The sequence below is a fragment of the Centrocercus urophasianus genome, unplaced genomic scaffold (genome assembly GCF_019232065.1).
Source record: "Centrocercus urophasianus isolate 14NV4802_14NV808 unplaced genomic scaffold, USGS_Curo_1.0 seq_29, whole genome shotgun sequence".
Taxonomy (NCBI): domain Eukaryota; kingdom Metazoa; phylum Chordata; class Aves; order Galliformes; family Phasianidae; genus Centrocercus; species Centrocercus urophasianus.
In genome coordinates, this window is record NW_024884855.1 from 7293854 (window position 1) to 7317128 (window position 23275).

The 23275-nt window shown below is 50.2% G+C and overlaps 1 protein-coding gene across 2 annotated transcripts; it reads right to left on the minus strand.

Moving 5' to 3' along the window:
- Nucleotides 1–8: 8 nt before the first annotated feature.
- SYNGR3 (synaptogyrin 3) lies at nucleotides 9–21361 on the minus strand. Of its 2 annotated transcripts, none has more exons than XM_042827613.1 (4): nucleotides 21238–21361; nucleotides 11956–12196; nucleotides 6445–6587; nucleotides 9–5015 (listed from the first exon to the last, which is right to left on the minus strand). In XM_042827613.1, the coding sequence occupies exons 1-4, from the start codon at nucleotides 21334–21336 to the stop codon at nucleotides 4806–4808; spliced, it is 693 nt and encodes a 230-aa protein (XP_042683547.1). In that variant the 5' UTR covers nucleotides 21337–21361; the 3' UTR covers nucleotides 9–4805. The 2 variants fall into 2 exon arrangements, with proteins under 2 accessions (XP_042683547.1, XP_042683549.1); XM_042827615.1 differs by lacking the exon at nucleotides 21238–21361 and adding an exon at nucleotides 13230–13400.
- Nucleotides 21362–23275: the final 1914 nt, after the last annotated feature.

Below are 23275 nucleotides of genomic sequence, written 5' to 3' on the forward strand. Positions count from 1 at the left end.
TGCTTCTATTCATTTTAAACTCTTTATTGAAAATAAGTTGCAGTTGGTACACAGACACTGAAAATACATCATCACAGATTGCTCTCCCAAAAGATATTTTTTTATATATATTTGTATATATATACAAAAGTTGTAAACATTTTTAACTTATTTCCATACACAGTCCACTTTATACTACAATCCACGTAAGGTTAGTGACAACTGCAACTCGTGGAAGCGGTCTGCTCATACAGAGGTATCTGCAAAAGAACTTAAATTTGCAAACCACATTTGGTACCTGGTTGTTATTAAAACTTATAAAGAATCTGAGGTTTAAATGCATATTGCAACAAAATACAGGCAGCTGAACTTGGGTTTCAAGTTGGTACAGCGAAGGCCATGTCTGAGCCTCATGGGTGGTGAGAGGTTGACACACAGCTTCTAAATGCAATCTAGAGTAGCATTATGGATAAAACAGAGTGGAATTCGACTTGTCTGCTCTCCCCAGGAAGACAAAGAAGGCTGAAAGGAAGTCTGCAAATATTACACAGCTTTTAGAAAGAGGAATATTGATTCTACACTTTTACTAATGAATAGACAATGATCGCAGTTGGCTTAATTCTATTCAACTGCTCTCATGGCTGCAGAAGGGCAGTAGATGTGAGTTTGGGGAATGGGACAGTGCTGTGGAGGAGAGGGAAGGGGACTGATATCCCCCAGTAAAGAGCAGCCGATGGAAAAAGCAGAGATGCCAGAGCTGTCACTGTTGTAGCATGAACTCAGCAGTGCTGTGCTGCTACCTGCAGATTGCCCAATGGGAAACTCATCTTACTAAGTGCCTCACCAAAACAGCAAGTGAAATCCAACTGCTCATGGACATGGTTAAACTGCAGGAGATGGTGAAGCACATTGTTGGGAAGATGATTTTGCTGAGTGTTGGTTAAACAAAACTTCTACCTTGCTCGGAATAGCTTACGATGCCAGGAGCAATTTCCAATTAATGTCTTTATTTCAAATCCTTTTCTAATGGGTTTAAAGTATAAGTTCATGCAAAAACAAACAAACAAACAAAACTACCCATAATGTGGTTTAATTTCAATGCTGAGAAATGCCTGTGTTGTCCCAACAGAGCCTCACTGAGCACAAGGATCTGGTAGAATAAATCTCCAGGAAGAAAAGGTACAGGCTTGCTCATAGTCTACTCTTTATGCTGAAATTCAGCCCTGACACTACACAGGAGCTGTCAGCACGTGAGGCTGAGGGCAGCCTGGTCAGCTGCAAGATTTCTGGAGGACTCTACAATGGCTTCTGAGAGCAGCATGGGGCTAGCAGCCAGCAGGGCATGGATTTGCAGCAAAATGCTGGCATGTCTGTAAGGGCTGGTCTGCAGGGTTACAAGGAAAGCAGCTACTGTCCACTGTACCACAGTGAACTTACAGAGAGAAAAAGAGTGGGTGAAAGAAGTACGTAAGAGTGATGCCAAGACAGTCTGAACCTCGAATGAGATACTGCAGGGATCCAATAATTCTGCTGTTACAGCCCATACCTGCACACACAGTCTGACTGACCCATCATGAAGATGCTGTAACAGTTAACAGACAGCACTGGTAACACAGAGCAGACAGTGGGAGCACTGCAGGGCCTTGCAAAGTGCTTGGAAACAGGACGCTGTGCAAGGGGTAGGCATGAGTCATCATGGCCAGGGAGAGGGCTGATGTCTCACGCTTCCTTAATTAAGGTTTTAATTCAGCAGGGCCTTGTGCTACCAGCCTGGGGGATGAGGAATTACACAGGAGCTGAGCAACAGTCGCCAACAAACCAGGAAATGTTTTTCTTTCAAGGTGGCTGACTGCTGTTTCCAAGGCATGAGTATCTTAGGTGTCGCAGTGCCACCTTACATTTTTTCCCACCCTGATGTAGACTGAGGAATGACTGTGCTGACCTGCAAAAACTGCACCAACTGAGGGATGTCTGCTGGCTCCTGCTGCCCCAGCAGCACCCGGAGCAGGGGGAGGTTTCTCTGGCAGTAGCCAGACCACGGCCATGGAGCAGCTCCTGCTCTGCCTCACCCCTGCCAGGAAACCCAGGCACCAAAGCCCCTTCCTCTCCTGCTGAGTGCAGCACATCCAGGTCCTCACGCACAGCGCCAAGCAGAATTTAAACATAATAACACATTCTGGGGAGAAATGACTGCAAGAAGAAGCTGACCTTGAGAAGAACGACGCTGCCCGGCCTGGGGACGAAGTCACAGTTGTGCTGCTGCCCCCATGCCGTAGTGGCTGCTCTCAGGTCAGGGACGGCGTGGGGATGTGCATCCATGTCCCACAGCCACGGGTGGGAGGGGTGGAAAGAAAAGAAATGCAATGTAGGCCTGGGGTGCGTACATTCAGATGTTGTAATATTCAGCACGTTTACACCACTGACCAGGACACTTCTCGCAGTCAGACAGAACTTTAGTTCTTTACGGTTACAAGGAAACTCTGGAACAGTTATATAGTTAGAAAAGATACAATGTACCGAACAAACATTATCTCACATACAATCAATTTAAACATTTAAATTGATTATAATTTTACTAAAATATTAACACAAGTACTGTTTGTGCTGCTAAAATTTCAGTGTTCCCTCTAAGGAAAATATTGCTACAGTTCTACTGTACCCTGTATTAAAATCTTTTGCCCTTTTATTTTCATCAAGACTGGCTCTAGTAAAATCACAAGGGTTAGAGAATTAAACTTAGGCTTATACTCTACTGGGGTTTGGGTGTCCCCACTCAGTGCACAAATTTCTCACTGCTCACCTACCTCAACCAGCACAGGCTGATAGCAGACGCCCCCAGGGCACCTTTCTTGCTTCTTGCATCAGCTCCAGGTGCCTCCTCCATCAGCAGTGCAGCATCCTCCTGTTGCTGCAGGGAGCAGCTATGCTGGCAGCGGGGCTGAGCGCTTCCTAATACTAAGTTCACTTCAGAGTGGATGGCAAAGGTACTGGGGAGATGCTGTGGAGTTGTCACTGTAAGGAAAAGCTGTAAGGGATGCCAGGTCCCTTTGTCACCACACACAGAGGGTTGGGCTCTGCAGGAAAAGTGTCTGAGCTGGGAAATGCCCGCACAGCTCCATCAGCACTGGGTGCTGCCAGGCAGATCCAGATCCAGGAAAGCCAACGCTCACCGTAAATGCAAGTTTTAATCTGACCTGAATAGTGGGGTATTCAAGTTATGCATTTTGTCACTGATAACGACTGCCTGTGATGAGGTTTGCTGCTCATTAATTAATGCATTTATTTGCTATTTAGCAGCAGAAATGAGCTGTGCTAATGACGATGACAAAAAACTGCTGGATTTTTTTGCTACAAGAACAGCTGGGGCAGTCATTTATCTATTGCTTGTGAGGTCAGAAGGCAACACACAGCTCTGCCAGCAACAACAGTGCAGCGAAGGATCCCTGCAGCCAGGTGAGGAGGGGGGCCGGGAGGACTTTGCCACAGACAGACCCACTGCTCAGCCACCCTGCTCTGTCCTCAGCAGCACCCAGCTCTGCTCACAACCACTGCACACCCAGCACTTCAGACGCTGATGAGCATCTGCTGCACTTTTCAGATTGACTTGGTATTAACAAGGCTGTAATTCTGCTGCTGGAAACCAAACAGCCTCGTCCTCAGGCGTTTATCATCCACTCTATTCTCCCACGATGGGCAAACGTGTGCCACATGCACCCCCACAACAGACTTCAAAGCCCACCGAGTCCTTTCGATCCTCGCTTTGAATTCTGCATCACCAGGGACTGCAGTGCAACACACACATTTACACCTGAGGATTTTGCTGCAATTACGACAGATGGTGGCTGCTCCCAGTAGAAAAACACAAGTTACAATCTGCTTCCTAATTGACTTAGAATTTGAGTCACTGAGGCACCCACACCTTTTGTGTTGGCAGCTCTGGGTCTGAGGGTGAGCAAGAGTTCAGTGTTGCCAATCAGAACTGTTCGGAAATTGGCAAACTTCAACAACCCCACAATGAAGTGGAACTGTAACACGCCATATTTTCCACTGATAAAAGCCTATTTCTAATTAGCAGACAACTATTGCTAAATTCTTTTCCAAAGCAAGTTTCAAACACAACTTTCTGTATCCTCAACCAAAACCACATGGAAGCACAGAAGCTATTTGGATATTCAAGATAAAACCCAGACTTCTGTGCCCCCATGTCCCCCCGCACCCTGAACTATGTTTGAAACACCCATTTGGTCGTGGTTTTTTGTACAATAAATATATACAAATAAAAGTAACACAGACACCACTGGTTTCTTTGTAAATTTGGCACTTTCCATGGCCTCTCTGTGCTGTACATGAAAGCTCTACCAGGAGTGGGACTAGGCCAGGACCAACCGCCCCAGCTGCAGCCCCCCTCACCGCAATGAGGCCACATCTATGTTAGCTCTGGAAGAACGAGATGAACAACTCATCAGCTACCTTGTTTTCTAGCAGGAAAAAGTATTTTTGGCTTTCCCAGGCACTCTGTGGCACCTAGTGCCCAGTGGTGCTAAAACAAGCCTCGAAGAAGGTACTGACTTTTCTTCCGCCACATGGAGTAGCGACCTTCTTTCTTCCGACTTAGAGGGAACACTGCTTTTATAAAACCCTTGGACAGGTAAGACAAGAACCAATACCACTGTACAGAATTCACTGCACAACTAGCTAATAGTAAGGAACCCAGCACTGACTTGCCACATTAAGGAAATGGTACTGAATACATTTGCAATCAACCGGTTAACTGTACTGCACCATAGGACTCGGTCTATTTGTACACGGCCGCACGCCCTCCTCCCTCAGTATGCTGGCACTTGGTAACCTTTCGGGTTGGCGTCCGAGGTCTCGGTGAACGGGGGACTCTGGTAGGTCTCTGTGCTCTCAATGCCACTGCCAGTGGGGTACCCGGGATACGCAGCATTGGGGTCGGTGGCAAACTGGTCGGTGGCAAAGAGCGACATGTCGGTGCCCAGGCGGTACCGCTGCAGGGCCTTCAGTGCCAGTGCGACCTGCAAGGGACGAAGAGATTTGGGGGGAGAGCCAAGCACCGTGGGTGACTGCTGCCTCCTGCTCCTCCGCAGCCATAGAAACCACTGGCCCAGGAGGAGCCAGGTGTGCAGGGCATACCGGTGCTGCACCACCGTGCACTGCTGTGCCACACCGCACCACCTTGCATCAGCACTCTGTGCTTCCCTCTGCCATCCTTTCCCCCTCTCCGTGCCTCCCAAATCACAGAAGAGGCCTCACAGAGATGCTTGCCCTTCAGCCTCCTAACACTGTTCATATTCATGCTGCAAAGCAAAACCTTCCATTGAGACCTACGAGTTCTCCCCATGCAAAACCAAAGCCCACACTGTGTTCAGATCAGGTTCCCATTGTCATCAAGGAAGTGGCACCATCAAACCAACCACTGCAATGAGTGGAAACTGTCCCAGGCCAGTGAAATAGGTCAGTCCTGCAGAGACTCCTTCACCCTTTTCCAGGTTGCAAGTATTCAGGTCACAAATTGTGGAAAATGGAAGCAGCAGAGCTGTGAGAGACCTGCACTCACCTTTATTTCAAGAGGTTTCATTAACAATTCGATTAATTTTTAAATGACAGACTCAGGATAAAGAAAACCTGCCCACAGACACCAAGATGGCACGGCCTTAGCCCCCCCTGTAAGCCCCAAGGGCAATGGGTGCTCCCCTGCTGTACACTTATGGCCCTTTGATATTTCCTCTGGCCCAACACTATTGCCCTGGCAGCAACTGTCTGCAATGGACCTTATATATTCGCTGCAGCATTTTGCACCTCTCCTGAGGAAAGCAGCAGAGCAGACAGTCTGGTTTCCCCTAGGGGCTGTCAAAATCCCCCACACCCTATGGGACAGGCTCATCATGGTGTACTCCTGGGGACTCACTTGCTTCAAACCAAACTCCTCCCTGGGGTCTGAAATGAGGGCAGCATGTGGGCAGCAACATGTTTTTGATGGAAATGCAACTTGCTAGCTGCAGGAGAAGTTTGGAAGTTCCCAGGGAGAGGGGACTGGAGCTGGGGCTTCCTGGGTAAGCAACCACAGTTTCAGCTCCCTGCATAGGGAGAAGGACGAACTGCAGGTTTCTTCAGTACAGCCCTTCACCGCTCACCAGGCTTCACTTCCCCAAACTGTGCCCCAGATTCCTCCTTCAGCTCAGTGCTGAGCCCATAGTAGGTTTCATTTCTCCTCTCCCCAGCCTAGCTGAGTTGGGTAGTTTCTTCTGTAATTAAATCTGTGCCCTGTGGATAAAGCCCAGCTCTGGGGATAAGGATCTGCCCCATGAGGTGCTTGGACCCTCGCCATGACAGTGGCAGGCAGCACTTGTACCATAACGCCCTGGGTGCAATAGCTGTAACCCTGCATAAAAAGCTGCAGGTCTCACAGGTAGGGCCCTTGAAAAGTCCAGAAGCTGAACTCACCCAGACGATGATGGAGAAGAAGGAGAAGGCAATTGATGCCCGGGCAGCATCTGCTCCTTGCGAAGCCCCTTTGCTCATTGTTGTCCGCTGCCACTGGTTTGCTAGGAAGCAGAAGGCTACAAACCAAAGGAAGGACAAGAAACCTGGAGGAGAACAGAGTCAGTCAGTGCTGATACTGCCATCACTTCCTCTGCTCCAAGAACCCCAGAGACCTGGGTGTTGATGCACAAACACTGCCACCAAGACATTCAAACAGCAATAGAGGTCCTGGGTGCCTTAACCTCTGCCATGACCCAAACAGAGCTATTTTGAAAGAGGTGAATTTACAATTGCTGAAAAAATTGAACTGGAGGAACTTGTAGCATTATCTTGTCTGTTGTCTATCTTCAGTTTAGCCACCTAAATCTTTAGTTTAGTCACCTAAATCTTACCTTCATCTTCAGCTTTGCAGGGACAGCACAACCTCTAGACACAGCCTTCTTGCACTCGGTGGGACTGCAGCCTGCTCACAGGCACCAAGATGCTGCCAGCCCACTCCCCAGCACCCTGCTGTGCTGCTCACCTTTTGTTTCCTGGAAACCTGTGGCTTTCAGAACCTTAGGGCTGGGCACTGCACAGCTGCTCAGCAGGTGGAGGGGGCTGTGTGCCTGCTCCCAGCCTCACTGCGCTTCAGGGATCAAGTGAAAATGCTCCAATGATTATTTCTTACTGGAACCAAGGCTGGCTTATCAAGATAGGGCTGCAGCTCCTCTAATTCAATCACCAACCAACAGCATTGCCTGATGTCAGGAAGCTTAGAACAGACACAAAGCTACCCACAAGCACACACTGTAACAAGCAGTAATAAGCAGTAACACTTTACAGCGCTGTGAAAAGAAGTTGCATAACCTGGAGCCTTCCATGATGCTGTTTTAAGGGCCTCCAGCTTTCTAAGCATCCCCAGCACAAAGCTCCCTGCATTTGCCAACGTGCACACAGAGATCCAGGCCCAGCAGCAGGATGCTGAGCTACAAGCCTCTTCCCAGGGATTATCAGCACATCAGAGCAAGCAGCCACACTGCCAGCCCGTGGGCATAGCACAGTCTGGCCACAGGGAGAGGAAAGCAGCTTCCTTTTTTCCCCTCTTTATCTTACCAGCTCTAAAGTACAATAAAAGATGCATGCTCACGTCCAAACACTGTGCAAGATTTATAAGGCTTCTTGCCTTTAGTTTAGAATTTGTGCCTAGCTGCAATTTTGGAAAACACGCTCCTTGTTTCCTTTTCTTACACAACTGGACCTGGGGAAGATACTTTGGACAACTTAGCCAAATCAGGCCCTTGATCTGCTCTTACAGCAACACACCCTCCAGCTAGGATCACCCCTACCTTCCTCTTCCAAATCTCAGACTAACAAAACAGCTTTTTTTTTTTTTTTTTTGCATAAGATGGCTAATGCCTGCTACCAAAGCCACCTCTGTATATCCATCTTCACCGTCAGGATGATCCACTTGTCCTCAGTGGTAAATGAGACCTCCCATGCTCACAGAGCAAAATTCAGGAAGAAGTTTCTCGCTTCAAATCCACACATTTTGGACACAGCAGTATTGGGAAGATGAAAGACCAGAGATGAAATGCAAGAGCAACTCATAGCAGGTTAACTCACAGCATTGTTGTGCATGCTCAGGGGCATCCTTCCTCTGGGGCCATCCACAAAGGGACAGTGGGGTTCTCCAGCAGGATTAGGCTTCATCACTGGTTTACAGGGAGTGGAATTGTTTGCAAGAATCTCAGTGTCACAAAGCTGATGCTGTGGCACAGCCATGACACAGGGACTCCCCACCGCCCAGTGCTCTAAGCTCCATCTGTCAGTGTGTCAGCGGTATCTTCCAAGGGTTTTCAGGACTTAAAATGACATCATGCACATCTCTGCCCGTGCACCGGCTGTGCTGGGTATTGCAGCTAACAACTTCCTCTGCAACACAGATACTGGAGCTGCTGACCTGCCCAGTGCTGATTGCTGGGGTCTGAGACCTTCAGTGGGAAATAACTGAATGGTGTTGCTCCTGCTGCTGCCCACGTGCACCTCATTGAGGTTTCACGATGCACACAAGCCTCTGTCCTCCTGACATCAGGACAGCTCTGCTGAGTTTCTGGGAAGAAAACTGGTTCTCTGCAGGTCCTGGGAAAGGGGAAATGCAGTATTGCTGCCAGTGGACAAGACAGTGTCAGGTATTCAGAGCACCTCCAGAAGTACCAGGCGGTGTTTATGCCACTTGAAAAGCTGACACATGCCTGTGTGTGAGATCAGGCTTCCCAGTGAGCTCTAGGAGGAACTATTTTTGTTCTGTACCAGCACCCGTTTCCATTTGTGATCATGTTCACCCTCTGTTAGCACTCCTGTGCGATGAGACTCTATGCCCAACACTGACTCATGCCTGGGATCACTGCTGCCTCCTCTCACCTGCACATCCCAGGGTCCAGGCTGCCCTGGTGCCAGCTGGGTACCATCTCATAGCTTCAGTATATTTCCAGGACCAAGTGGAAATGGGTATTTGGGAGGTGTGGGTTGATATTCATGGATTTCAAGACCCTGAGGAGGGGGCTGTTCTGACAGTGGGTTACTGCGGCCACAAGCACCGCTCCTGACTCCTGGCGGAAACACACACAGCTCTGCACCCTCCAGCATACCAGAGAGAAGGAAAATACCAGGAATAGCTGTTAATTATAGTTTTAGGATTGCAGACAACAGAATGCAAACACCAGGAAATATACATTACAGTCGTAATTACAGCCTGGTTCCAAGCAACGCACATCTACAGGAGCAGCTGTAAGAGCAGATGGAGGATGAAGTTGCAAGTGCCACTGACATAGCACTGTGGTTGTCCTGCTTGCACCCAGCATTATCTACCTGTGGACTCAGGGGCTGCAAGAGGCAGAGCCCTCAGTGCCCCGTGGGGCAGCCCACTGTGGGGACAACCTTTGTACTGCAGGCAGCTAATGCTCCTTGTACAGCTGGGGTGGGAGCAGCAAGCTGTCAGTATAAGCCCTCTCACCCACCACTGATCCTCCCTCCTTCAAGTGAAAGGAAGCTGTGGGTTAGCAATTAGACCACCTCCTCCCATGACCTTCATAGGCAGCAGCTGCCACTTCTGCTTCCGTGCAGCCAGCACCACGCACTGGGGGAATCCAGGCACAGGGACAGAAGTGACCTTCTTCTCTCTCACCTCACCCACTTCCTACTTGATGCTCCTCATCCTCTTATTTCCCAAATGCATTTTCAGCTTTTATATTAAAGCATATAGTAATGCAGAGATCACATGCAGAGAAAAAGGATGAAACAGTCACAAGCAGGAGGAAATCAAGAGCCAAGGAGGAAAAGAAGAGGAAGGGTGCAGTGTAGAAGTCCCACAGATAAAGTTCCTAGAGATTAACACAGAGGCAGTCAATGCAAATAACTTGCAGTTTGCACTCTATCACATATGTACAGGTTGGCTCTGAGGACACAGAGCCCATGGGCTGCAAGCCCCAGGCTGCTTGGGGTCACATGCCAGCAAAACCCTGAATTTGATCTGTGCTGCAAGATCTGCTTCTGGAATCAACCAACTGCCTGGAGTTTCTGCACGAGCGGGCGTATGGGCTACAGTAGTACAGAAGGTTTGGGGCAGCTATAATTTTAGAAAAATGAAGGCAGAGAAATAGGAATAGAATAAGATGCAGTAGGCATGAACCCACCCTGAGATCTCCCATTGAAATGTGAAAACTTGCAGCAGAAGGGTGTTTTGCACACCAAGGGCACTAATAACAGCTCCACATGCACAGCTCTGGCCACCCATGATCAAGAGAGACAAATACAAGCTGAGGTACAAACTGCAGGCATGTGGAAGGGAACAGAGAGTCCATCTGGTGTGAGGAGACATGCAGCGAGGCTCTCAATCAGCAAATGAGAGTTTCAAGAAAGAGTTTGATTAAGGTATGAAGCAGGATACACAGTGCAAAAACAGGGTCTGAAGCCAAAGAGCTGGAAGTCCCCTCCATACCCATGTCCCATGACGAGACCCTCGACTCAAGCCTGCACAAGCAGCAGGGGAAGGTCACTGGCAGACACTGGCACCCAGCTGAGTAAGAAGCATGCTGCCACTCACACATCCCTCCCAGCAGCACAACTCGCCTGTAAGTGGTTTGCTTTGCAACATGGAAGTGGTCTGACCGTTTCCTACCAAAAAGCATGCAGAGGGGAAGAAGCAAGGGAGGAGGAAGGAGCCTTGCAGGTGACACAAGGCACTCGAGAGTAGCACACTCATCCCCTGGTCCCAGTAATAAAGTCAGCACCGGCAGGTCAACTGTATTTGAAATTTGTGGATGGGGAGGATTTTACCAGGACAGAGCCCTGGTGCAATACTGGAGCCTGTCCCCATGAGCAGAGCAATGCCTGTAGGCAGAAGCCCATCTTCTGCAGCTTTCTGCAGAGCCCCATGACTATGCACACTGTATGACAAGGACAACAGAGGAACAAGGCAGAGATGGCCGCATTTCATACAAGCCTGGCAAGGGACAGTGCAGCTGGTACAAGGTGAAAATCAGGGAAGGATCACAGCCTCACACCAAGACACACATCCAGGCAGAAGATGGATGTGGACACTCCCATTTGAATTGCAGAGCTGCAGGCCCCAAGCCCCACAGAAAGGGCCGTAAATACCAGCTCACAATGGCTGGGCACTGAAGCTCTAGCACCATGGAAATGAGTTTTCCAGCAAGGAGAGGACATTCTTAACTACAGCCAAGCATAGGCAGATGATGATGGATGTTTTCATCTGGGACCAGAGTCATCAGCTGTGTTTGTGCTGGATAAATCACCTTCAGACTATGCTAACACAAGAACCTGGAAATTGAGAACATCAGCTGCAAATTCAGCCAGAAAACTCCCAGAGCAGCCAAGCAGAGGACAGTGTCTCCCAGCACAGCACAGCCCATCAGCTCCTGTTCATGCGGCTGAGTCAAGGGCTTGGGACAGCACAGAAAATCCACGTGAGTCCTTGGGAAATCCAGAGCTACTAGCAAACCCCAGCCCTGGAGGCAGTGAGGGATGGCAATGGTGTCTTAGCTCTTGCTGTAGAAGCACACTTCTGCTTTGTGCAGAAATATGTGCACGAAGTGAAAACAGATCCAGATGTAACTGATGAAGTGACTCTTGTTAAGAGGCAGGAAAAGGAGATGTGACAGAGTAAAATGTGACTGCCAAGCTTTTCTTCCCCAAGTGACCCCAGTGATCCCAGCTTCAGAAGCAACACCAGTGAGCAGGACACCCCACTGACCTCAAACTACCACACATTGGCTTCCCCACTGCTGCCTTTGGATTCACTGTTGAACAAGACAACCCATCCTTCTCCCTAAGACATGAGTTGTGCCATGGCCTGAGGGAAGAGAGCAGGACTCAAGCATGGAGCTGCAGGCACAGCAATGACCCTGCACACCCCATGGAACCAGCAGTGTCCATGACAAACAGTGTCCATTAGCAAAGCCAAAGTTGTACCTGAAAAGCCCAGGTCCAGCAGGACAGCTCGTTTGCGGTCCTTCACGCTACTGATCTGCTGGAACTGGAGGTCCACAACAAGGAAGAAGATGCATCCGAAGAAGGCAATAATGCCAATGGCAATGCCATAGCTGCAGGCACTCTCATTCTCATTGAAGATGCAATGTAGCTCAGGGTCTGTGCCATCCTTGTTCACATAGCACTCGTTCACAATGGAGCCGAACACCACGATGGAAAAGATCTGCAAAAGGAAGGAGAAAACACAACTTGCAGCTGCTTACATTTAACTCTGTTTTCCAACAGCAAAATAATTGGATTCAGTCCTGTGAGGCTCTACAGCAACACGGCATTTGCTAGATAGATCCCCACACTCAGCTGGCTGGTGGTTCTATGCGATGGGCTGGCGGATGGCATCTAGGGCTCCAGATGCTGTGAGCCTGCTTGTTTTCAATGGTCTGGCTTGCGGTGTGTTTTAAGAGATGGGGAAGGAGCGGAAGGGAAACTAAACAGATTGGTCAGGTCTCTGAACAGTCTTTCTGCTTGTGCTGCTTTGCACCATCAGACCGCACTCAATGAACCCCCTTGTGTAATTGCAGAGCAGAGAGAAATGAAGCTACAGACAATGGAGATGCTGAATGCACACTGAAGGGTGGATGGGGTGCTTGGGGACGTGGGGAGCAGCTCACCTGGGTGTCATGGGAAGGAGGAAGAAGTTATGGTTGTGCTGCCATGCAAACATTGGCCAATTCAACCCCATAGCAGAGGCTGAAGGATACAGTGCCTGCATCTGTTATGCAGTGACCCAGTTCCAGCCCTGCAAAGGACAGTAGAGAAGGAGCTCACTGGTGGCTGCCCCATTCCTGCTGCTGACTGCTGGGACCCACAGCAGAGCTAAGAGTAGCTTCCCAGCCCCCCAGCACACAGCAATGGAGAGAAGCAGCTGCTCCACAGTAGCTTCAACTCCAGCTCCCCAGGGCTTTGCCTCACATCCTGGCTGCAGAAAGGGAGCTGGGTCATAGCTGGGTCATGTGGCTGTGTCCACGAATGCCATTCACAGTGCTGCATGCCTAGGTAAATCCCTTATTCCTCTCCAAAACCAAAAGCAGCAAGCAGAAGCCACAGGACCAGCTGCATTCACTCTTGCAACCTGGGAAGCACTGTGCTGCTGCTTCCATTGCTGGGCTTAGAGTAGCAAGACCTGTGGATGCCCTTGCACCACACTGTGCATCTCTGATCTTGTCACTTGCTGCCAGCACCACAGGATCGCTGCATACCTCCTTACCCTGCTGGCTCCCAGGATGCATCCAGAGGCAACGTATCCAGGCAGAGACCACACACAGCTCCTCACTGCTTTCTCTGCAGTCACAGCCCTGTACTGAGACACAAGACCGAAACGAGCGACAGCCAGATGCAGCAGCTCACAGCCACCTGCAGTCCATGGCTCTTGCAGTAACTGCCTGCTGACACTTCACCTTGCTCCCTAATGCATAGGGGCAGCAGAACCAACAACAAACAGAACATTCAGAAGGCTTCCAGCACTGCAGTGTAATGCTGTGACAGCACGAGCACTGGCCACGTGTCTCTATCCTGGCTACCCTGCAGTATTCCATACGGACAGCCCTTCTCCCTCAACTCCACACTCTTCCCAGCTGGGTTGAAGCTGGGACAGAGGCAGTTCCAACCGAACATACTTGCAAATGCAAATGTCTCATCAGCAAACCTGTCTTAGATCCTCTCCACTAACTCCCCTCCATATTGGAGGGAACAACAAAGAAGCATGTCTTCAGGAGTGCAACCATGACAGATAGGTGCAGGGTATTTTCTTTCTCTGTGGGGCATCATCTGAAATAAATGATGAGCAGAAGCAGTGCTAACAGTCCCTAGAGAACATCCTGCCTTAGGAGTGCAAGCAGATACCTGCCCCTGCTCACTTCCAGTTCCACAAACCCATGAGCACAAACCCATCCAAGGACAGAGATCATCTTTAAACTGTCAGATAGGAGCTCACTCCTCTTGCACTTGCATTTCAAGTTAGCCCACTGCTGGGCCATGTTGGATGATGGAGATACTCTAGGACCTGCCTGTCAATTGAGCAGGCATCTCTGTGCTACCCAGACATCCTGCTTTCCTTCCCAGCATCCCTCATCTTCAAATTTAACCAAGGCCTGGGGTTCTTTCCCCACTCCTCTCAGCCCCAAGCACCACCACAAGCTCACTGCTAACGTGAGTCACTGCCTGCATTCACACCCAGCTTCTCGTCTCACCGTGACGGCCGCATCATCATGTAAAGAACAACAGGGCTGCATTGTAAGAAGGAAGCAACAAGCAACAACAAACAGCAATAATAATTTTCCCAGAGCTTTGGCAGCAGCTGTAATATCAGCAGTTGTAAAAATCTGTTCATAAATAATGCAAAATTGTTATTTACTATCAGAAATAGCAGCAGCATTTATAAAACAGCCCCTGGAATAAATAATGTGATTCTGGAAAACATGAATAATTGAGAACCTCTGATTCCACTGGATTATTTCTCTGGCAGGCCAGTGAACTTGCACTTAGCTTCTCAGATAAGTGTTTTTACTAAACCCTCCCAGGATTAGCAACCTGCCTTATTTCTTGGTGCTTTCAGATGCCTCCTGTGCTCACAGCCTGCCTGGGTGATGCAGTACCATGGTTGCCCACAGAGTTGGTGCTGCTCCTGGGGGAAAGCAAAACCTATGCTGAGCAGAGCACATCAAAAGGATCATGGCTGGAAGGCAGGATCGGATACCCAGGTCTGTGAAAGGAGAATGCCCAGAGAGCAATCATGGAGGAGCACAAAAGCCAAAAGGTGCCCGTAATGCACACACCTGGGACCAATGCAAACATCACCAGAGATGGTACTTGCAGATATCCTACTGCTTAGCTTTAACTTCCAGTGAGTTTTGCTCTGTTCAGTGCAGAGAATTGCACCTGTCTTGCAGCTGGGGCATCCCGCAGAAAGGGGCTGAGAGGTGAGACAGCCATCGGATGCACAGCCCAGCAAGAGTGAGTGCATGTGTTGGATGGAGGTACAAAATCATCATGCTGACTGAAGGACGCCTGTCAAAACAAGCTTGTCAGTGAGAACAAGTCTTTCCATGTTTTTTCTCTCCCTCTCCTCATGATTGATATTAATTTTCTTAAAAAACAAAACAACAACTGCTGCTGGTAATTCTCATTTTAATGAGAATAGACTTGGTGTTGTTTTGCTATGTGTAGGTTAAAAGAAAGTTAAGGAAAGGGATGTAGATGGGGGAAAAGTAAAACCCACAGGACTTTTTTAAGTTCATGAAAAACAAGTGCCAGTCCCTAACTACCTCCACAGCCCTTGCTTGCTCAAGCTCTCAACCAGTTCATCAGAGACCTGAGAGAGAAAATGCAAGGTCAGATTCTCCACAAGTGGCTGGAGAAGCACTCTGGTTAGGAGGATGCAAGAAGAGCTGTACACACTGCAACACAGATGAGCTGCCTGTGCAAATGCAGAGCTGTCCAGTATCCCTGAGCAAGAGGGGACACTGTCAGGCAGCAAAGCTCTTCTGTAGCACAGGTCAAAGGGGTGTGAGTACAGCAACCTATGATGGCGTTTGAGTACAGACCATGACTCTGGAAAACAACTGCTACACAGCTGAAACCAGAGGGCTTTGAGCATCGCCCTATGACCAGTGCTCCAGTGGTGCACCCCAGGGGCTTTGGGACAGACAGGTAACAGCACCCAGTTGGTGGGCAGCACACTGCTGAATGACACCTACTTTCTTCTAAAGAGAAGGAGCAGCCTGCCACAGAGCTTGCTCACACCAGGTTTTTGCCATCTGGATATGGATGGCTGGCCAGGCTGCCCTGGCTTGGGTCTGCCATCACACTTTGCAGATTTACATTCCTTCCTGCAGCATCAGTCTGCCAGACCCCAGACCTGCAGGTATTCTATCCACACTGCTTTCAGCCTTCTGTCACCCAGGCACCTGAAATGTGCATATGGAGTTCTGACAATCTAAGCACAGTCATCACAAAGAAAACAAAAAGCAAGAAACGCGAGAGCATGAACTGAAAGCACCAGTGTGTGAGCTGTCAGCCATTTTAAGGTGAGATGTTTCCAGTGTCGATGCACTGTGCTTCAATCGGGGGCCTATGAAAAAACACTGCCAGAAGGTGTGGGTTTGTAGGAGACTGCAGAACCTTGCTTTGATTACACACACAAGCAACTGCTAACGTTAACATTGAGGAAATTTGACGCATGGAGAAGAATGATCTACCCCTAATTTGCTCTGCAGTAGCTCTCAGTCAATGGTGATAGGCACAACCCAGATGGACAGAGCCAGCACCAACATCAGGGCGAGCTCGTCAGATGCTGCCTTCTCCAGCCCCCTCTGCTCCTTGAACCATCCCTGAGTGAGGATGGGCAGCAAACAAGAAGGAAAAATTACTGAGGTCAGACACACACAGGCCACATCCTGCCCAGCACTGGGCATTTTAGCCCCCACTGGGCCCTGGGCTGGAGCTGCCCTGTACCACAAGGACACCCTGCTTGGATCTGGGCTGCACCCCAGTGCTTCACACCTTCCAAGCTCAAATTCTGGGGGAATCTAGGCCCCTGTCCTCCCCATTTCATCCTTATAGCTGTCAGTAACAGCAAAGTTTTCTGCACGCAGCTGCATAATTTACTGGGGTACGTGAAGGCCAACAACCAACCTAAGCACCGCCACATCTCCCATGAGGACTGAGGATGTGACCACAAAGGAAAGACCTGATGCAGTTTCTGGCACAGAACCGGATAGCGTGATGCCAACCCTAATAAGGTTATGGACATGTCTAACGGGCTAATCAGACTGTGAAGGATGCATGTTGATGACCACATGACTGCTTTGTACTGAATTACCTTTTCTAATGCGGCAAAAGATGTTGGTTGAAACACAGCATCCATTCAAAGTTCCTGGTCTAGTGGCACAATCTGAGCACGCATCAAACTGACAGCGTTTGAAATCAGTGATGACAGGAAAACGGAAATTCAGCTGCATTTTAAGCTCAGATGTGGTGAAACTTCTGTATAATTTCATTAACAAAAATGTAAAGCTAAAGGTCAGCCTTTAATATCTACAGCCCACGGAAAAGGAAAATTAAGACGGAAATCTGGTGACCTTACTGAAAGCAGCCAGTGCTAGACAAAGCCCAGGGCAGCCAAGATCACAGCACTGACTCTGAGCATTGCCACAAGCTCCTGAGGCACAGCCCAGCCATGCAGCCCCTCTCTGAGAGCCACAAGCCCTCCATGCTGGGGACGACCCTGCAGCCAGGACTGAGTTTCCTCAGGAAGGCAGGAGGGACACTGCCTGGTTCCCTCCCGTGCCCAGGGTGCAGCGCAGTGGCCACCCCTTGCTCTCCTGCTGCAGTTTGGCTGCTCTGCTCCTAAGCCGTTCTTTTTTTTTTCCTGCTAAAAACAAACAGCCTATACAATGAGCACACAGCAGGCAGCAGCACCTTTCACCCTCCCAAAGAAACCAAACAAACCTGAAAGAAGGCAGAAAGGGCCCACTGCCCACTCCAAGAACGAATCTCCTACCCATAACACATCCATCCCAGTTCTTACCTAACTCATCCCCCAGCAAAGCACACGTATCTCACTGAAAGATAACGATTTACCATATTATGGACTAATACACAGCTCAGTGAAAAGCCAGCACATAAAGACTTCTCCCGGATCTGAGCCAAAGCATTCTCTGGTCCTATAAATTCACTACCTCATATCAAAGGTTATGGGGATTTCTACTTGCTACGCCCATGGCTAGGCAATCAGTTTTGGCTGCTGTTGGTCCATCCTCTAATAAAGGTTATGCTCTTAAAGGCAAAATGCTGGGCTCAATGAGCTAACACTGTACAGGAACAGCTCCCAGCCAACAGGTGATGCACTGCACTCCCATTCAGCTTTAGGAAACCAGAAAGGCTCTAGGCAGGGCAGGGCAGGACAGCGCTGTACCATGGCACACACCCTGGGTCAGTGGAGCAACTCTGAGTCACACCAAAGTCACTGTAAGGAAATGCTGAAGCCCTTGAAGCTGTAGGAAACTTGCAGAGATCCAGCATGGCAGAAGAAACCCCAAAGCACACATGCTGAGGCTCTTGGGTTGAAAGCTGACATGTCAAGGAAAAAGGCTTTTAGTGTTGCTGCTATTGAAATTCATACCAATTACTAAAAACATTCACTTTAATAGCATATTTACCATAACTGCTTTTAAAAGTCAAATCTAAAGGTGCATTAAGCAAACAGTTCCCCTTAAAAGCTGCATGGCTGCTTAGAAGCACGTACAGCCGTGGCACGACAGAGAGGGGAGCTCATAGTTCTGCAGGCAGGCCTTGGTGAGCACCAACTTTGTTTTGTTGTGCAAAAAATGCCCAAAAAGGAAACCACAAGAGTGATCACATCTTCTTCTGACAAACTGCATCAGACACAGGGGGAAGAGATGAATGAGGAACTGTTAAGTGGTTCTTTCCAGCTTTTGGTTTCACAGCTTATACCAGGATAGGTTTTTTTTTCCTTTCAGATATTCAGAATTGCAAGGTATGGAGAGGTCACAGTATGAGGTAGGACCAGGAATCCCCTTTCACCAAAACTTACATTTGGGAATTTCTAACCCAAAGTCACCATTCACCCACAGGTCCCTCAGATGTTTGTAAGCACCAGAGCTGAACCCACAGCCCCAAAGCAACCGCTGGAGCTGCAGAATGGAGCTGCATCCTGCTTGGCAATGACAGGTTGTGAAACCCCATCAGCAGGCAGCAACCAGTGGGTTGACTGGCTGCCTAAAGCGAGGGTCTCCACTGCTCACATCTCATTTGAACCAGCAAATCTCAAAGGGCCACCAAGGCAGCTCCCTCCTCCAAAAGAAACACTATCCAGATGGACCTGGACTGGTTTGAAACGTGAGCTCACAAGAACTGAATGAGGTACAACAAGGCCCAGTGTGAAGTAATGCACTTGGGTTGGGGCAAAAAGTGGGGCTGTTGGAGCAGAGCCAGCAGAGGGCACGGGGATGCTTAGAGGACTGGAGCACCTCTGCTGTGAGGACAGCTTGCAGGAGCTGGGGGTGTTCAGCTTGGAGAAAAGAAGGCTGGGGTGGCTTTATGGTCCTTTCCAACCCAACCATTCTGTGATTCTGTAATGGCAGCAAGGATTAAGCCTCCAAGGTTTGCTCCTACAACACGCGTTAAACATGCTTAAAAAGATGTGACAACAAGCAATAGGAAGGGGAATCACATTTTAAAAAAAAATGCCCCCACACCTACACCCAGCTCAAGGGGTTCTGAACAAGCTCTGCTGTGGCTATGCAAAGCAAAGGTGGAGGTTGTGAAGCAAGTAATGGAGCGTTGCAGTGGCTGTGGGGTTGTGCTGCACACCCCAGCCTGGCAAAGGGAAGCTTCAGTTGGAACAGAAAGGCAGCAAGATCTTAAACAGATACTGCTTTGTAGTGCATCGCCTGCCGCCTCCGTCCAAGCTCTCCATCTTAAAACAGGCTGTGGGTTTGATCTGGCACGAGCAGTAAAGCTAAAAAGAGCCTGGGCACACTTTGCAAGAAGTAACAGCAGCCATGCACCAGGTGGAACGGAAACTGGCCCCAAGTACCCAGCTCACACCGACCACATCCCTGCTTGTGCTGAAGGGCAGCCAGTGGCACACAGCTGGGTCACAGCATGGGGACTCCACGCCCCTGTGCTGCATCTGCAAGGGAGAGGGGTTCACAACAGATCTTCCAGCAGAAGTGAGACAAGGGAAGCATCCACATGGCTTCAACATGTACTTTCTAAGCCTTATTGAATCTGACTTCACTTTGCAAAGCCTGTGCACGTCATGTTCATGAAAGCCAAAGGGCCCCTCCACCTGCTTAAAGTTGACCCGTTCTGTAGTTATACATGTTCAGTTTTCTGAACCCAGAACCTACAAAATGAATGACTTCTCTACTGAACAGGCAACAAGTGCACACACATATCTTCTAAGCTGGAATTCTTAGTTCATCTCCTATATGCTGTTCCTGTTGCCCATAAGTCCTAGAAGGGTGAGCTCTCTGGCTGGGTGCTGGCAGATCTTCTAAAGGGAGCCCAACTCAACACCTGTTGGCCACTGATTTATCTGACCATGCCCAAACCAACACGTTGCCAATGATTTGCCTTGTGGAGGATCCCACTGGATCCCAACCAAGTACTCCAGGTTGAAATGATACTTCTAGGAAATGCCTGCCAGCAGGAGCTTCACGAACCCTGCCCCACATCTGGATGCTCCATATCCATAAACTCCACTCTCCTCCAGTAATGGAGCAAAGGGCTTTTTCAAAGCCCTGGCAAGTTCACTGGCTCCAATCCAGCCAAACAATTAAGCATGTGGTTGAACTTTAGGCATGTGATTGCCGCTGGAACTGCTCATGTGCTTGAAGATAAGTGCATGCTCCCATGTTATGCTGCTCAGGCACCCCAGGGTCCCCCTGCACAGTGTGATGGCAGCTGCACAGGCAGCCCCTTCCCTCAACACCTCTCCTTCCCTTGCTGCATGCACGTGGCACTGCTGAAGGTGACACAGAGCCAGCAGCCATGGCCTCCATGCACGAGTGAGGATGAGCCTCCAGGGCCCAGCTTTGAGAACCAGAGCCTGCAGGAGCAGGGCTGAGACTCCATGCCGGGGACTTTGGGCATTGCAGAGCTCTCCAGCCATGCACGCTTTTAGATTGTAGCAGGTGAGAGCCGAGCACTGCAGCCTGGCAGCACAGCTCTCTGGCTGCTTATTCATGGAGCAGCAATGGGCAAAGACTTCACTGAGTGGCTGCAGCACAGATCCCACCTCTTGTTCCCCCTTGCAAGGCAGAACTCACGTATGGGAAAGGACCAGCAAACATAACATCCATTTGGATGAACAGGGGGAGCTGGGCAGGGCTGGCTGTAAGATTTCATCTCTCTTACACATGCACACAGAGAGCACGAATGGGAAGAAAATGTCCTCTGCTTCTGTGCTGCACCCTGCTCTCTCACGCTCAAGCACCAGGGATAAAACCACTGCAGGGCTATGGCATCGGCCACCCGCCGCACCGTGCCCGTCCCCACTCAACTTCCCACGGGAGCCAGGGGCCAAAGCGCTGCCCGTTGCACGGTGCCTGCAGGCTGCACGGCACCGCACACCGCGCACCGCACGCACAATACCCGGGCACTGCAGACCGCACGGGCACCGCACGCTGCAACGGGCGCTGCTCCGCGCCCGGCCACCGCACGCTGCCCTCCCCGCCTTACCCAAGCCGTCGCCCGGAGGATGGTTTGCGGCTGCTTAAGGAAATCCAAAGGATCGACGGCGCCGCCGGCCCGGCCCGCTCCGAAGGACGCTCCTTCCATCTTCCCCCACCGCCCGCTCCGCTCCGCTCCGGCGCCGCTCCGAGCCGAGCCGCGCGCGCTCCCCGCGCCGGCCGCGCGCTTTTCGCGTGGGTTCGTCCGCAGCGCCGCGCGCGGGCAGCGGGAAGAAGCAGCCGAGGGGCGGGGGGGCGGCGGCAGGTGCACGCGCCCGGCGTGCCGCTCACCGCAACGCGACCGCCTCCCATCGCGGGAGGCCGAGCTCAGCGAGCGGTGAGGGCGCTGCGGGCCATCGGCACGGGCACCGCGCTGCAGACGGGAACACCGCGCAATGACCTCAAACGGCATCAACGGCCATGAGCGTCATGCCACAGCCAGGGACATCGTGCCATGCCCATGAGCAGCATACTACAGCTAGAGACAGCATGCAATGGCCATGAGCACCACACTACAGCCAGGGACACCATGCCATGCCAGTGAGCATCATGCCACAGCCAGGGACACCACGTAATGACCAGAAGCACCATACTACTACTACAGACACCACGCAATGTCCATGAGCACCATGCAATGATTAAAAACATTGTACCGCAGCCAAGAGACACCATGCAACGGCTGTAAGCATGATGCTGCAGGCAGGGATAACATGCAATAACCATGAGCACTGTGCAATGACCAGGACAGCAAGTTATAGACAGGAACGCCGTGCAATGGCCACAGGCACCGTGCTGCAGCCATGATGAAAACACTGCAATCAGGGACATTGTGCTGTAACTTGGGACATCATGCTGCAGCCATCATCACTGAGTGATAGCCATGCACAGTGCTACAGGTGAAGAACATGTTCTGCTGCTGCTGGAGTCCTCCATGATCCAGCAGTCACTGTGCTGCGGCTGAGGCCACCTTGCTGAACACAGCCAGCCTGCTGCAGCAACCACACTGCAGCTGGAACACCTTGCTACAGCTGTGGTCACCACGCAGAGCCAGAGCAACCTGTGTTGCTGGAGCAGAGGTGCCGTGATTCCAAGCACAAACAGAGAGTAAATAGTGATGGAGATGGAGCTCCCACTTTGCTTGAGTGGGAAGGGAGGCAACCAGAGCTGTGGGAGAGGAAGAGGCCCAGAACCATCCCGTTCCCAGAGAAGACAAAAGAGAGAAAGGACAAGAAGCTTACAGAGGGAAACCCTTAATTATTACAAAGGGAGTTTCCCCCAGAGCTCCAGGACCTGGCTCCTTAGCTTTTTTAGCACCGTGACGATGATCCTGGTTCCATAGATACCGATACCATGACAACTCTGACATCATCTCTGCTTTGGACAGGAACTGCAGGGAAGGCGCAGGGAGCAGCACACATGCACGGCTGGCACTCAGCAGGCCTGCAGGCAAAGCTGGGGGCTGCAGGGGCTACATCACAACCTCTCTCAGACCTGTGCAGCTCACTGTCCCTGCAGGGGGACCTGTGCTGTTGCTGCTGGATCACATGGGGTATGGGTGGAGCAGGAGTGCTAATCCCTTATTGCACAAAATACTGCAAAAAGCAGAGGATTGCCACATGCTGGGCCACATCTCCAGCTCACTGGAGCCTCTTGCACGTTTGCGAGTCTGTTCTTTCTGGCTGGTGGGATCAGGGTTTATTTCTGAATCTCAGTAGGAAAAGCATGATTCAGCCTTTCATTCCTCGATGTCACCAGCTCAGTACAATTCCCATTTTACTACATGAAAAAGAAGAAAATGCCACACTGGGACCTTCTGCTTTCCTCCCATGGAAAGCAGTCCCATGGGTCTGGCCAGGGCTTTCACCCCAGCACCAAGAGCATCATCTGAATTGCAGGTTAAGAACTAAGAAAACATTCACCTAAAGGGTTATCACAGATGAAATTTTCAAAGAGCTTCAAAAGTTTACAAGCCGCTGTTGCAGTGACCTCAAAAATCATTTTGATGCTTTGAGAAAAAGTCATCTTGTCTCTGTTAGCCCAGGGTTACA

Excerpts from the sequence above, each read along its gene's own strand:
- SYNGR3 (XM_042827613.1), bottom strand. The coding sequence starts at position 21,336 with ATGGAAGGAGCGTCCTTCGGAGCGGGCCGGGCCGGCGGCGCCGTCGAT. Across the intron at positions 12,197-21,237 it reads TCCTCCGGGCGACGGCTTGG|ATCTTTTCCATCGTGGTGTT; the intron begins GTAAGGCGGGGA and ends TTCCTTTTGCAG. Across the intron at positions 6,588-11,955 it reads GCTGGACCTGGGCTTTTCAG|GTTTCTTGTCCTTCCTTTGG; the intron begins GTACAACTTTGG and ends GTTCTCCTCCAG.